Source organism: Dendrobates tinctorius, unplaced genomic scaffold (genome assembly GCF_039654945.1).
Source record: "Dendrobates tinctorius isolate UK_male_01 unplaced genomic scaffold, ASM3965494v1 ptg000095l, whole genome shotgun sequence".
NCBI classification, from domain to species: Eukaryota; Metazoa; Chordata; class Amphibia; order Anura; family Dendrobatidae; genus Dendrobates; species Dendrobates tinctorius.
The window spans coordinates 2,363,790-2,379,193 of NW_027361763.1; the positions used below are offsets into that span (position 1 = coordinate 2,363,790).

The following is a 15,404-nucleotide window of genomic DNA, read 5'->3' on the forward strand; positions in this document are numbered from 1 at the left end:
AAAGCTAAGTTTTCTCTGCTATTGTTCATCTGAGTTTTTGTCTGGTTTACTTAGTTTTCGGACACCACTACACCAGCCCAAGTCCGAGTCCTGCTGGTCACTCTGCTGCCACCACCATGCCAAGAGTTGCTCCTGTCTTGACCTCCACTGCCACAACTCCACCGGCTTGGAGCACCACCACCGGCACAACTCCTCCAGCTTGGCACACCACCACCGAAAATAATCCTCCTGCTTGGAGCACCGCCGACAACACTCCTCCTGCTAGGAGCACCTCTACCACTCCTCCTGCTAGGAGCACCACCACCACTCCTCCTCCTAGTAGAACCGCCACCACTCCTCCTCCTAGGAGAACCGCTGCCGCTCCTCCTCATAGGAGCAACACCTCAGCTCCTCCTGCTATGAGCACCACCACTGCTCCCCCTGATAAGAGCACCGCCACCGCTCTTCCTGATAAGAGCACCACCACTACTCCTGCTTTGAGCACCATCACCACCACCACTCCTCCTACCTGGACCAGCACTGCCACCGCCACCACCGAGCATCAGCAGCAGAGGGGTGACCCACATTCCATATTTGCCAAAACCAGGCCCAGGTCCACCAGCACCAGGAGGTCATCCAGCACAAAGATGGCCAAAAGTAGTAGGCACTCCAGGCAGGACCCACAAGGCAACAGGAGATCCAAAAAGAGAAGGACTCTTACCCTCCCTCCCCCATCACCTCACACTGTGTCTCAACCTGCCTCCAGTTCCATCCCTGATCTCCCTTCCCCACTACTTTCGTCTCCCCTTCCCCTAGAACCCCTTCCCCCCTTTTAAGCCATTCCTCATCTCTACACACCCCAAAATTGCCTCCATGTTCCCCAAAACGTTGGTCCAAATAAAATAGTTTTCTTTTTGTTTAAAATAAATGTTAATTTATGGTTTGCCATAATAATGTTTGATTAGTTGTGGTGCTAATAAAAATATGGATATCTTATAGCTTACATATTGTAATATATTGATTAGTCCATATTGAAATTAACCTGTAATGTCAGCATTACAAGGCCACATATCCAGTACCAGAGTTCATGAGGTCAGACCTGCAATGGCTATTGAAATGCAGCCTGTGTGTTGAGTATACTGAAAGACAATGCTTGTTGAAACAGTATGTTTAATCTGGATTACTGGAAAGAATTAACCTTTGTGTACGCTGTTGACTTACTTGAATTTTAAGATCAGTGAATGGTGCAGTATATTGACAAGACATCATCTGATATTTGTGTCATATGGGTGTTAAAAAGTGGACTAGGCATATGGACAGTTGCACATTATTATACATAAGGTCATAGAAATATGGATGGAGGAGCCTAATAAATATAGTTGGTGATCTGAAACCCATTATAGTATATTCAATCTTAGAGATCTCTTTAACTGTAGTCTGAAATATATATATTTTGTGCTAGGGCTCTAGTCATAGAAAGTTGTTGGAAACTTTGTTATTATATGTAAATATCAGGGCAAGAGTAAATATTCCAAAGACACAAGATTTGTTTGATGTTATTTATTCATGATAGGTGGCCACTGTCATGTGATTGGAACATCAAACAACTAACTTGTGTATTTTCACATTTACACAATATTATATTGAGTAAGCCTTTGTTTAAAGCATATAAAAGCTGGTGAAGCAGTCACTGAAGGTAGGAGCTTGTGGACCTGTGTGAGAGCCACAGTGTAGTAGATCCTAGGACGCATTCTGTCTTCACTGGCTGCTCCTCCCAGTTGAAGTATTTTCTGGACAGACGTAAATGCCCCCAGTGAAGATTCTTTTCTTTTCTCTTCTTTCTGATGTAAGTATATGTACCAAAACCTTTGTAATTTGAATATATAAGTATACGCAGAAGGCTCAGAAGTTTTTTTTTTCTTTGTTGGGATAAGAAATAATCCTCACGTCCTAACTTATTTTATAGGATAGTAATTTGTTGGCACTAGGCCAAAATGTTTGGGTTTTTAGTGCAGGAAATGCATTGTTGTGGATTGGCAGAACCCTGGGAGAATAAGCTCAAGGGCTCAGAGCCCCATGATGTTGTTGAAGTACTCATGGGGATACCTGCAAAGGCAGGTGATGCAGTTAACCCCTCGATGTTGTTGAATTACTCGGGGGTATCCCTGCAAAGGCAGGTGATGCAGTTAACCCATGATGTTGTTGGTTTACTCATGGGGATCCCTGCTAAGGCAGGTGATGTGGTTAACCCCTCGATGTTGTTGAATTACTCGAGGCTATCCCTGCAAAGGCAGGTGATGCAGTTTACCCCTGATGTTGTTGAAGTACTCAGGGGTAATGTAGAGTCTTTAGGACGGTGTATGTGGATTTTACTCAGTGTATACCAAGATATGCATGAGCAAAACACCCATATGCAAAGAAAGTTGTCAGAAATGGAACAAAAAGAGGTTGTAAGTGAGTCTGTTGAGACTCCAGGGTGGGAGGAAACCCAAACCCCATATGATATGTTGGCGACTATGTGGTCGCACAGTGTTGGTTCAAGTGAACGTTGGGACAAATATTGGCAAGATGCAAAGCTAGTTGATGTAGAAAAATGGTTGCAGAAAGTAAAAGTAGAAAAAGGGAAAGAATTATGTGCTCTTGGTAAGTGTGGCTGGATCCTGCAAAGAATGTTAACTAAAGTGCAGGAATTGGAAATACAGCTATGTGAGGCCCAGAATGCATTGGTGGTTGCACAGGGTCAGAATAAGTTGGTAATGGACAAATGTGTTGGAACTCAGCATGATGCAGGACAGTCTGCTGTAAATCAGTGTAAGTGCAGAAAGAAGAGAGGGAAGGTGAAAACGAAGAAAGCTCAGGCCATAGCAGAGATGGAGAGGAACCCAGATCAGTGGGATGGTGATGCACAGGAGTCAACTGACTCCGAAACTGTCATCAACCCAGAACAGGGGGATGATCATTTTAATGGGGAGGTGGAAATGGATCCTCTTCTTAACCCATTAAAAGCTTATCATATTTGCCAGACCCAGGTTGTAGAGACAGCTACAGGGGAGCAAAACCAGAATGAGGTAGAAGATTGCAGGGTGTCTAATAGATCTGAGTTGCAATCTACCTTAAGTAGAAGAAATACTAGGGGTGGCAAGGCCCCGGCAATGCTCAGATTCAGGCGATCTGATGATCCCATGTTGTTCTGTAGTAATTATTTGGCATTGTACAGAAATGTTTGCAATCATCCAGATATGTCTCAGAATGATCCTAGTTTTCTATTTTCAATGGCAAATCATTGTAATGTAGATTATGCCACAAGAGCGTCTCTAAGAAATACCAGTTCATATGAAAGATTTGTAAAACTATTAACTGAGTGGTGTCTTAAGTCAAAAGAGCAGGATGAAGTATCCGAGAATGTGTCTACTGTTTACAGGCCTAGGTATTGCTTTAAATGTGGGAAGATGGGCCACATTAGACGTTATTGTAATACCAGACCAGAGAGCCATTCATTGCACCAGAATATTGATGGTATTGAGAATAAGGAAGGACTTGCCATCTACGATACTGAATTTACATGTAAAAAAGCCGACTTTGCTACACCTGCACAAAAGTCGCAAGAAATGCAGATCCCAACGGTGGATAAGAGTGAGACTGGGAAAGAGCAGAACTTGTCATATTGTAGACCTCAAAAAGATGGTGCTACTATTCCTGTGTTCTATCTATGGGGCTGGATTATTTTACCTTGGTCACCAGTAATCATTCCTGTGTTATCCTTTTAAGACAGTGTTCTAACCTTTCTGTGTTTTTTTTTTTCTTTCAGACTGGACAAACCAGTTTTTCAGAGGGATCGGATTCAATGTATTTAGCTATATATATAAGACATGGGGGTTAGACTAATGAGCTCAAAGGTAAAGGTTAAAATAATTGTTTGCAAACAATTAAATAAGTAATTATCCCATTGTGATGAATTGGACTGTATTTAGCTAAAAGTTGTGGTTTAGTTTTATGTATGTTTTTAATCTTTATTTTCAATTAGGAACATAATAGGTTTGTAAAATCCGTTGCACCTTGAACAGTGATGTTTGATATTTCAATGAATGGAGGTAATATGATAGATCAGATTTATCCAGCAGAAATGTATGAATATTGAGTAAAGTGACATGTCAATAATACAGAGAGAAGCTAGAATAGCTCAGCCAGTGGATTTCTAAAATTTGGTGGAATCAATTAGGTGTCCAGAATCTGCTCAGGTCATTTCTGAAGTAGCAGTCAAAGTGATCTCAGATAATAATGTTTTTGTTTTCCCTTTAGATCAAAATCTGATCTGTAAGTGTTGTATTATTGCTTTCATCTTGTGCGACTGCTTTGAAGAGCCAAGCAATCTTCAGACAGATGCCAGCTATGGAAAGTGTGGATTTCTGAAAACCAAACAGAATCTATGGCTTTACTTGGCTCAGTGGATGAACAGATGAACACTAGCCATTCTTGAAGGACAAAGACCAAGATGTGACCCAAGATGTGAACTGTACTGAAGAAAATTTCTAATGGGAGAAATGATTAGCAGAAGGATTCCAAGAATTATGCCAGCTGATCCATGCTGTCAGTGGACTTGTGATAAACATTAAATATGATGAATCACACTGGGGATGGGGAGAGGGCTATTATATGTGGCTCCAGTTCAGATAAAAAGTGTAAAAGTATGAGGGTGGGCAATAGTGATCCTCCATCATTTACAGAACATGTAAGAATGCCTAGAGGTGGGATGTTTTACTTTGGAAATATCACTTTTCGTTATATTCCAACTAATATAGCTAGTGGGTCAGGTGTTAGCTCTAGGTTAACTTTAAGGAGTAATTTGTATTGTGCATACATTGGTTTGTTGTTGTTGGATAAATAATGTGTGGCTATAAGATATCCAAGGGTGGATTGTGGTGCTAATAAAAATATGGATATCTTATAGCCTACATATTGTAATATAATGATTAGTCCATATTGAAATTAACCTGTAATGTCAGCATTAGAAGGCCACATATCCAGTACCAGGGTTCATGAGGTCAGACCTGCAATGGCTATTGAAATGCAGCCTGTGTGTTGAGTATACTGAAAGACAATGCTTGTTGAAACAGTATGTTTAATCTGGATTACTGGAAAGAATTAACCTTTGTGTACGCTGTTGACTTACTTGAATTTTAAGATCAGTGAATGGTGCAGTTTATTGACAAGACATCATCTGATATTTGTGTCATATGGGTGTTAAAAAGTGGACTAGGCATATGGACAGTTGCACATTATTATACATAAGGTTATAGAAATATGGATGGAGGAGCCTAATGAATATAGTTGGCGATTTGAAACCCATTATAGTATATTCAATCTTAGAGATCTCTTTAACTGTAGTCTGAAGTATATATATTTTGTGCTAGGGCTCTAGTCATAGAAAGTTGTTGGAAACTTTGTTATCATATGTAAATATCAGGGCAAGAGTAAATAGTCCGAAGACACAAGATTTGTTTGATGTTATTTATTCATGATAGGTGGCTACTGTCATGTGATTGGAACATCAAACAACTAACTTGTGTATTTTCACGTTTACACAATATTATATTGAGTAAGCCTTTGTTTAAAGCATATAAAAGCTGGTGAAGCAGTCACTGAAGGTAGGAGCTTGTGGACCTGTGTGAGAGCCACAGTGTAGTAGATCCTAGGACGCATTCTGTCTTCACTGGCTGCTCCTCCCAGTTGAAGTATTTTCCGGACAGACGTAAATGCCCCCATTGAAGATTCTTTTCTTTTCTCTTCTTTCTGATGTAAGTATATGTACCAAAACCTTTGTAATTTGAATATATAAGTATACGCAATATCATACTATTTTCTATTTCGATATCATTGTCATACATTCCATTAATTTGGTGTTTTATAATCATTGTATAATAAAATTGTGTTATATGCAAGTAGTAGCCTTCTTTAAAGCCGTATCCGAACCTTATTGCAGAGCAGTTGGCAATACATTAGTGTGTCTTTCGCCGGCTACACACACTACACCATGCACACACTGCGCTGTACACTTTGTGCTTTTGCCAACACATAGCTCCATAACATGACATCAGGAGTTTCTGATTGGATTTGAGGCAGCTGACTCCCTAGTTTCTTGTTTGTAATTTTTCCTGACTGTGGCTTCAGAATATACCTGAGTGCTGATATAGGGAACTGAAGTCTAGCGACTTCAGGGCTTTTTTCTATCAGACGTGTTGGACATTTTGGCAGGGTTTTTTGCGTGATTGCAGACAGACAGCAGACAGCAGTTTTTCTTTCCTGTCCTTTCTGGTTAGTGAGGGCCCCATCATTTGCTCAGCCTATCTTTCTATCTGTGTTTGTGTTTTCATCTTGTTTCACCGACAATACATGTTGGGGGCTGTCTATTGCTTTGGGGTATGCTCTGGGGCAGTTTAGATTTTCCCTTTCTTTCTTTAGGCTTATTTAGTTCTCCGGCTGTCACGAGGCATCTAGGACCACCGTAGGCATGCTCCACGGCTACTGCTAGTTGTTGCGGATAGGATCAGCGGTCTGCAATCCGCTAGTTACCAACCTCTCCGGTTTTCTGGGCTTACATTGCTTTTTGTTTTTTCCTCCTCGGTGACTCATTCATAACAGAATCACCAGCCATACCACAGGTTCTACGGTACTCAAAAGCAGGAGAGAATTGTAAAAAAAAAAAAAAAAGTGCCAGAATTTTTTCTTTTTTATATGTATATTTTCTCCTCTTTTTCTCTGGGGCCATAGGAGGATTCTTTTTTTTTCTTTTTCTCCTTGATGGAGATTAAGCAATTGTCTGATCGTGTGGAGCAGCTCGCTGCTGAAGTGCGGGGAATTTCCGCCTATCTCACTCATTCACATGCTGTTGAACCAAGGTCCTGATGTGTTTTTTGGGATCGGTCTAAATTTTGGAATTTTAAGAATAACTAAATTATTTCTTGCCTTGAAGCCTAACTCATCGGGGAGCTCTGCGCAGCAGGTTAAAATTGTCATCTCCTTGCTGCGCGGCGATCCCCAGGATTGGGCGTTTTTACTTTGACACCTGAAGATCATGTTTTGACTAATGTGGATGCATTTTTTCAAGCTTTGGGGTTGTTATATGATGAACCTAATGCTATTGATCAAGCTGAGAGAGCCCTATTGGCATTGAACCAGGGTCAGGATCCTGCAGAGTTATACTGTCTGCAATTCTGAAAGTGGGCGGTCCTTACTACATGGAATGATGGTGCATTGGCAGCTTTCTTTCGGAAGGGTTTGTCTGAAACTTTAAAAGATACTATGGTGGGATTTCCTGTTCCCTCTGGTCTTGACGATTCTATGTCATTAGCCATTCAAGTTGATCGGCGTTTGAGTGAACGCAAGACTACATGGGAGGCGCTGCCACCTTTTGAACAAATGTCTGAACCTATGCAATGTGATAGAGTATTGTCTAGGGCGCAACGTCAGGAGTTTAGAAGGCATAATAAGCTGTGTTTTTCTGTGGAGATGCCTCTCATGTTATTTCTGTCTGCCCTAAACGAGAGAAACGTTTTGCACACACATTTGCTGTGGGTGGTGTACAACCTAAGTTTCTTTTGGCAACTACTCTGATCTGCTCCTTATCCACATTTTCCGCGAAGGCTTTTGTGGATTCAGGAGCGGCCTTGAATCTGATGGACTTGGATTTTGCTAAACATTGTGGTTTTCCTATGACATCTCTGCGGACGCCTATTCCTTTGAGGGGTATTGATGCAACTCCTTTGGCGAAGAATAAACCTCAGTTTTGGACCCAGGTGATAATGCGGGTTGCCCCAGACCACCAAGAAAATTGCATATTTTTGGTGTTGCATAATTTACATGATACCATTGTTCTGGGTTTTCCCTGGTTGCAATTCCATAATCCGGTTTCTGATTGGAAATCTGTGTCTGTGGTGAGTTGGGGTTGTCGGTGTGCTCTTGGCGACACTCCTGTTTTCTCCACCTCTCCCCAGTCACATGATGTTCCTGACTATTTGGCTGATTTTTATGATGTATTTAGTTAGAGCAAGTCTGTGTCTTTGCCTCCTCATAGGAGTTATGACTGTGCAATTGAGTTGAGACCTGGGTGTAAATTTCCCAAGGGTCGACTTTTCAATTTATCTGTACCTGAACACGAGGCTATGCGATCTTATATTAAGGCGTCGTTGGAGAAGGGTCATATTAGACCATCCTCTTCACACTTAGGTGCTGTTTTTTTTTCGTGGCCAAGAAAGATGGTTCACTAAGGCCTTGTATTGACTATCGCTCCCTCAACAAAATTACGTTTAAATATCACTATCCGTTACCCCTGATTTCTGATTTATTCTCCAGAGTTAAAGGTGCGTGCTGGTTTACTACGCTTGACCTCGGGGGGTATAATCTTATTCGCATCAAGCATGGGGATGAATGGAAGACGGCGTTTAATACTCCGGAGGGACATTTTGAGTACCTGGTGATGCCTTTTGGGCTCACTAATGCCCCTTCTATCTTCCAATCCTTCATGAATGATATTTTCCGGGACTTTGTGGATAAGTTTTTGATCATCTATCTGGATGATATTTTGATCTTTTCCAGGGATTGGGATTCTCATGTGGAACATGTTCGGACTGTGTTCCGGATTTTGAGGGAGAAATCCTTGTATGTTAAGGAATCGAAGTGCCTTTTTGGTGTACAGAGGATTTCATTTTTGGCATTTTTTTTGTCTCCGTCAACTATTGAAATGGACCCGGCCAAGGTACAGGCCATTTATGATTGGGTTCAACCCACTTCTTTGAAGGCTCTCCAGAAGTTTTGGGGTTTTGCTAATTTTTATCGTAAATTTATAGCTAATTTTTCTGGTATTGCTAAACCACTGACTGATTTAACTAAGAGGGGTGCTGATGTGCTGAATTGGTCTTCAGAGGCTGTTGTTCAGGAGCTGAAGCGGAGGTTCACTTCTGCTCCGGTTTTGCGCAACCTGAAGTCTCACTTCCTTTTCAGGTGGAGGTAGACGCTTCAGAGATTGGTGCAGGAGCTGTTTTGTCCCAAAAAGATTCGGTGACATCTAAAATGAATCCCTGTGCCTTCTTTTCCAGAAAGTTCTCCCCATCTGAACGCAACTATGATGTGGGGAATCGGGAATTGATAGCCATGAAATGGGCATTTGAGGAGTGGAGACATTGGTTGGAGGGAGCTAGAGATCAAGTTGTGGTCCTCACTGACCACAAGAATTTGATTTACCTTGAGTCGGCCAAATGCTTGAATCCTAGACAGGCTAGGTGGGCCTTGTTTTTTACGCGTTTTGATTTTGTGGTCTCTTTTCTTCCAGGCACTAAGAATGTTAAGGCAGACGCCCTTTCTAGGAGTCTCTTTGCTGATTCTCCTATTGTAACCAAGCCTACTACCATCTTAGGTGAGTGGGTAGTTCTTTCTGCCATCTTGCCCGATTTGAGACGTGCTCTGGAAGAATTCCAGGAGGACAAACCTGAGCATTGTCCTATGGGAAAATTGTATGTTCCTGACCAGTGGAAGAAGAGAGTGATGTCTGAAGTTCATTGCTCTGCATTGGCTGGTCATCCAGGTATTTTTGGTACCAGAGATTTGGTGAGTCGGTCTTTTTGGTGGCCTGCCATATCCCGTGATGTCAGGAATTTTGTGCAGTCCTGTGGGACTTGTTCACGGTCTAAACCCTGTTCTCGCTCTAGTGCGTTGTTGATGCCCTTGCCGGTGCCTAAGAGGCCATGGACCCATATTTCAATGGATTTTATTTCTGATCTTCCTGCCTCTCAGAGAATGACTGTTATCTGGGTGATTTGTGATAGATTCTCTAAGATGGTAAATCTTGTACCACTCCCAAAGTTGCCATCTTCCTCAGAGTTGGTACCCTTGTTTTTACAACAGGTGGTTCGGTTGCATGGGATTCCTGAGAACATTGTATCGGACAGAAGAGTTCAGTTTGTTTCCAGATTCTGGAAAGCCTTTTGTTCCAAGCTGGGAATTCAGTTGTCCTTCTCCTCTGTGTTTCACCCTCAGACCAATGGGCAAGCGGAGAGAACAAACCAGACTTTGGAGTCCTATTTGAGATGTTTTATATCTGCTAATCAGGATGATTGGGTTTCATTTTTGCCCTTGGCCGAATTTGCTTTAAATAATAGAGCTAGTTCTGCCACCTTGATGTCGCCCTTTTTCTGAAACTTTGGGTTTCATCCTCGATTTTCTTCAGGGCAAGTGGAATCTTCAGCCTGCCCAGGTGTTGACACTGTGGTAGAGAGAATGCAGCAGATTTGGGACCAAGTAGTGGATAAGTTGTCTCTCTCCCAGGAAAAGGCCCAGCGGTTTTCTAACCGCAATAGGACCATTGGTCCCCGGATTAAAGTGGGTGATATGGTTTGGTTGTCATCAAAGAATATCTCTATGAAGGTTGCTTCTCCAAAGTTCAAGCCAAGATTTATTAGACCTTACAAGATTTTGGAGATTCTTAATCCGGTTTCTTTTCGATTGGCTCTTCCTGTTACGTTTAAGATCCATAACGTGTTTCATAAGTTGCTGTTGAAGAGATATGTTGAGCCAGTAGTTCCTATGGCGGCACCTCCTGACCCTGTATTGGTTGAAGGTAATGTGGAATATGAGGTAGAGAAAATACTGGATTCTCGTCTGGCTAGACGGAGACTCCAGTATTTGGTCAAGTGGAAGAGTTATGGCCAGGAGGACAATTCTTGGGTCTCTGCCTCTGATATTCATGACGATAGATTGGTTCATGCTTTTCATCGGGCCCGTCCTGATCGGCCCAGTGGCATGGATGAGGGTTTGGTGACCCCTCCTCAAGGTGGGGTACTGTTGTGAGCTCATTTTCGGGTTTGCCTCTGGCTTCTGATGAGGGTTATAGACCTGGCTGTGCTGACAGAGGAGTAGTGAGTTCTCTATCTGGACTCCGTTAGTGTAGGGAGGTAATGAAGCTGATCTAAATGGCACAGACCGGCCACCTGAGGAAGAGGACTGCGATTGGACATCAGGAGTTTCTGATTGGGTTTAAGGCAGCCGACTCCCTAGTTTCTTGCTTGTGATTTTTCTTGACTGTGGCTTCTGGTTTCCAGTTTGGTTCCTGCCTTCTTAAAGCTAAGTTTTCTCTGCTAAAGTTCATATGAGTTTTTGTCTGGTTTACTTAGTTTTTGTGTTCAGCCAGCCCTGGCTGGGACTGGGCTGAATCCCCATTTTGTCTCTGATCAGTTGATCTCTTTTGCTCTGTCTTCAGAATGTACCTGAGTGCTGATATAGGGAATTGAAGTCTAGTGACTTCAGGGCTTTTTTCTATCAGACGTGTTGGACATTTTGGCAGGGTTTTTTGCGTGATTGCAGACAGCAGCTTTCTTTCCTGTCCTTTCTGGTTAGTGAGGTCCCCATCGTTTGCTCAGCCTATCTTTCTATCTGTGTTTGTGCTTTCATCTTGTTTCACCGACAATACATGTTGGGGGCTATCTATTGCTTTGGGGTCTGCTCTGAGGCAGTTTAGATTTTCCCCTTCTTTCTTTAGGCTTATTTAGTTCTCCGGCCGTGACGAGGCGTCTAGGACCACCGTAGGCACGCTCCACGGCTACTGCTAGTTGTTGTGGATAGAATCAGGGGTTTGCAATCCGCTAGTTACCAACCTCACCGGTTTTCTGGGCTTAGCTTGCTTTTTGTTTTTTCCTCCTCGGTGATTCATTCATAACAGGGTTTCTTGTCTCTGGGCAGCTATGCATCGCTCTAGAAAGTGTAGAGAATGGAAGATTCTGGAATGTTCTGGAAAAGTCATACATGATATTTTACATTATCATTACACCTCCCCTTTTAGAGTGCGCTAAGGAGGCAGGACCCATGCGCTCCTCATTACGTTCACCCCAGTGGGACAACCAATCTGCATTTCCATGCTCACTGCCTTTTTTGGGTTGTGCAGTAAAGTCGTACTGCTAGAGGGCAAGGCTCCAGCGTACCCACCTTCTGTTGGTTCCGGACACTGCCCTCAGCTCAAAGGGTTGTGGGCAGTTACCATCTTGAAGGTGCACCCTTTCAGGTAGGGCTACAATCGTTGCAGCACCCAGACCATGGCCAGGCACTCCTTCTCGATGTGGAGTATGCCACTTCCCTTGGCAGACGTTTCCGGCTCAGGTACAACACGGGGTGCTCTTGGTTCTTGGTCGACCTGGCTGAGCACAGCACCAAGCCTAACCTCGCTGGCATCTGTCTGTACCAGGAATGGGCAACTACTGTCGACTGCTTTCAACTCTGGAGAGTTGCACAGAGCTGTTTTCAAAGCTCGGAAGGCCGCCTCACAGCCATCTGTCCAGTTGACTGTTTGGGGTAGATTCTGCTTGGTGAGGTCCGTCAAGGGCTTTGCGAGGGCGCTATAGTCCTGTACGAACCGCCTAAAGTACCCTGCAGTGCCCAGGAAGGACATCACCTGTTTCTTGGTCCTGGGGTGGGCCAGGACTTGAATGCATCCACTTTATCTGGCTCTGGACTCATGGAACCCCCGCCTACCGGTGTCCCAGGTAGTGAACCTTGCTCATGCCCATTTGGCACTTTTCCGGCTTGATGGTCAGACCTGCCTATTGAACATTGAACATGCTTGAGCACCTCCTGGAGCTGCTGAAGGTGATACTCCCAGATGGAACTGAAGACGGCATTGTCATCCTGGTACGCCACGGCGTACTTCTCCAGTCCCCAAAGCAGGGGCATTTGTCATGCCGAAGGGCATGACCGTGGACTCGTACAGTCAAAGGGGGTGATAAATGTAGATCTCTCCTGCGCCGCAGGGCTCAGGGGAATCTGCCAGTATCCCCAACTCAAATCCATGATGGATATGTATTTTGCGTTCGCCAACTGCTCAAGAAAATCCTCGATGTGCGGCATCGGGTGTGCATCAGAGGTTGTGATGGCATTGAGCCCCTTGTAGTCCACGCAGAACCGGGTGGTCCGATCCTTTTTGGGCACGAGGACTACAAGTGAGGCCCACATGCTCTTGGACCATTGAGTCTCCCCCAGCTGTAACATCTCATCGATCTCTTGGCGCATAACCTGCTGCACCTCCTCAGAGATCTGATAAGGTGTTCGCTGTAGTGGGGCATGATTCCCGGTGTCCACCTCATGGACCGCTAACTCAGTCCATCTGGGTCAGTTGGAGAACACGGCCTGAAAGAGTTCCAGGGTGGTCAACAACTGCCACAGCAGGGATTCGGATAGTGAGGCACTTAACTCCGTGTCCTCAATAGACCCATTGGCCTTGGCTTGGGCCAGCATGTCCAGGAGGGGGTCTTCTTCCCTGCCCTCGAGCAGGTTGCAGACCGGTAGGACGCAGGCTTCACGTTCGTAATGAGCCTTCATCATGTTGATGTGAAAGGCCTTGCTCCTACCCCGAGCATGGTCAAGCATGACCACATAGGTGACCGGGTTGAGCTGTTGGTGGACGACATATGGGCCTTCTCAGGCTGCCTGAAGCTTATCCATTAGTACGGGGACCAGCGTCCACACCTTCTGACCCACCTGGTAGGTCCGCTCTTGGGCATTCTGGTCGTACCACTGCTTCTGGTCAGCCTGAGCCCGCACCATGTTGTCATGTACCATCTGCGTCAAGATCTGCTTCTTGTCACGGAAGCGCATGACATAAGCCACGATGGACACTTCCGTGGGGTTTGGCTTATCTTCCCAGGATTCTCTTACCAACCCAAGGGGTCCCCGGACTCACCTGCCATACAGGAGCTCGAAGGGGGAGATTCCTGTCGAGGCCTGCGGAACTTCTCCGTAAGCGAATAGCAGGTGTGGGAGGTACAGCTCCCAGTCACATCCTTGGGTCTCAACCAGCATGCGGAGCATCTGTTTGAAGGTACCGTTGAAGCATTCACACAAGCTATTGGTCTGTGGGTGATACGCACTCAATACCATATGCCTCACCTGCATTTTCTCACAGAGAGCCTCCATTAGGCGAGACATGAATTGGGTCCCTTGATCCGTAAGTATCTCCCTAGGAAGTCCTACCCTTGTAAAGATTGTCACCAGTGCATCCGCCACCTTATCCGCCCTGGTTGAGGACAGAGCTACTGCCTCTGTGTACCGGGTAGCGTAGTCTAACATGGTGAAAATGTATTGCTTTCTAGAGCTGCTCGGGATGGCCAGCGGGCCCACGTCCCCCGCGATTCTCTGGAAAGGCTCCTCTATCACTGGCAAAGGGATAAGGGGAGCCTTAAGAGCAGGCTTTGCCTTCCCCACTCTTTGACAGGTGATACAGGAGCGGCAATATTCAGTCATGTCTGTCCCCATCATGGGCCAATAGAAGTGTTGAGACAGCCAGGCCTTTGTTTTGCTGATCCCCAAGTGTCCAGCGAGTGGAATCTCATGGGCAATCCGTAACAACTCAGCCCTATACTGATAGGGGACTACCAGCTGTCTTTACGTCAACCACTCTTCTTGGGATTCTTAGGGTATTGTCTCCCAATACAACCTTCCTCGTTCCCAGAACACCCTCTCCTTATCTATTGCGGAGGTGGGTGTCTCAGCGAGGTGTCTCAATTTCTCCAGGCTCGCATCTGAGTGCAAAGCGGCCTGGATCTCCTGGCTGGGGGCAGCCAGAAGTGATGTCAGGGTCCCCTCCTCACTGGGACCCACTGGGACCTGCTTTTGGTCCACCTCTGGTTCAGTCACTCCTGTAGCGGAGGAAGGTCCAGAAGGCAGGGTGCTACCTGCGATTCGGGCACTCTGACTGTGGGTGACAGCGGCTACGTATGCTGTCTCCCCGGGGATTTCTACAGACTCATCCGCCGGCACTGCTATGGGCATTAACTCCCCATCCACCCCCAACAGTTCAGGAGCAGTGCTACCAGTTACCAGTTACCTTCCTCAGTGGCAATGGTCAGTGGCATGACATCTCCTTCCTCACGGTTCCCATGTACCTCCCCATTTCCTGTAGCACCGACACTTGGCCCTGCTAGGGGTTCCTCAGTCATCCCACTCCGTAGAGTGATGGAGCTGAGCACTCCTGTACCTGTGGACACATCAACCTTCTCAGAAAAATGGTTATCAGGTTCAGTTGGCACATTTACATTGCTCTCTGCATCATTCCTAGGGAAAGAATGGTTATAAGAGGCATCATTATTGAATAAAGCATTGTCAGGTAACACATTCAGTTTCCCATCATCATCATTATCCTCCCATCATTAGGGTTAACATTACCCTTATTATGAGATTGGGGAGGGGTGTCAGGGACATAGTATGCAACCATTCTCCCCAAATCAGTCCCCAATATAATATCAGTGGGAAGGTTGTCGGACACCCCCACTTCCCTCACCCCACTCCCAGCACCCCAATCAAGAAAAACCCGGGCCATTGGCAAGGGACAATGGGTGCCCCCAATCCCGGTGACAGTTAGGGTTTTCCCTGGAATAAACTCTTCAAGGGCT

General features: G+C 45.0%; 1 protein-coding gene across 2 annotated transcripts; it reads left to right on the forward strand.

Annotated features, from left to right (window-relative positions):
- The first annotated feature begins 1,578 nt into the window (after nt 1-1,578).
- Nucleotides 1,579-5,916, forward strand: LOC141098740 (uncharacterized). 2 transcript variants are annotated; one of them, XR_012234344.1, is made up of 3 exons: nt 1,579-1,825; nt 3,788-3,875; nt 4,279-5,916. XR_012234344.1 is itself a non-coding variant. In XM_073586710.1 (2 exons), exon 1 carries the CDS (start codon nt 1,974-1,976, stop codon nt 3,744-3,746), a length of 1,773 nt encoding a protein of 590 aa, XP_073442811.1. In that variant the 5' UTR covers nt 1,579-1,973; the 3' UTR covers nt 3,747-3,875; nt 4,279-5,916. The 2 variants fall into 2 exon arrangements, 1 of the variants encoding a protein (XP_073442811.1); XM_073586710.1 differs by having other exon boundaries at nt 1,579-3,875.
- The last annotated feature ends 9,488 nt before the right edge of the window (nt 5,917-15,404 follow it).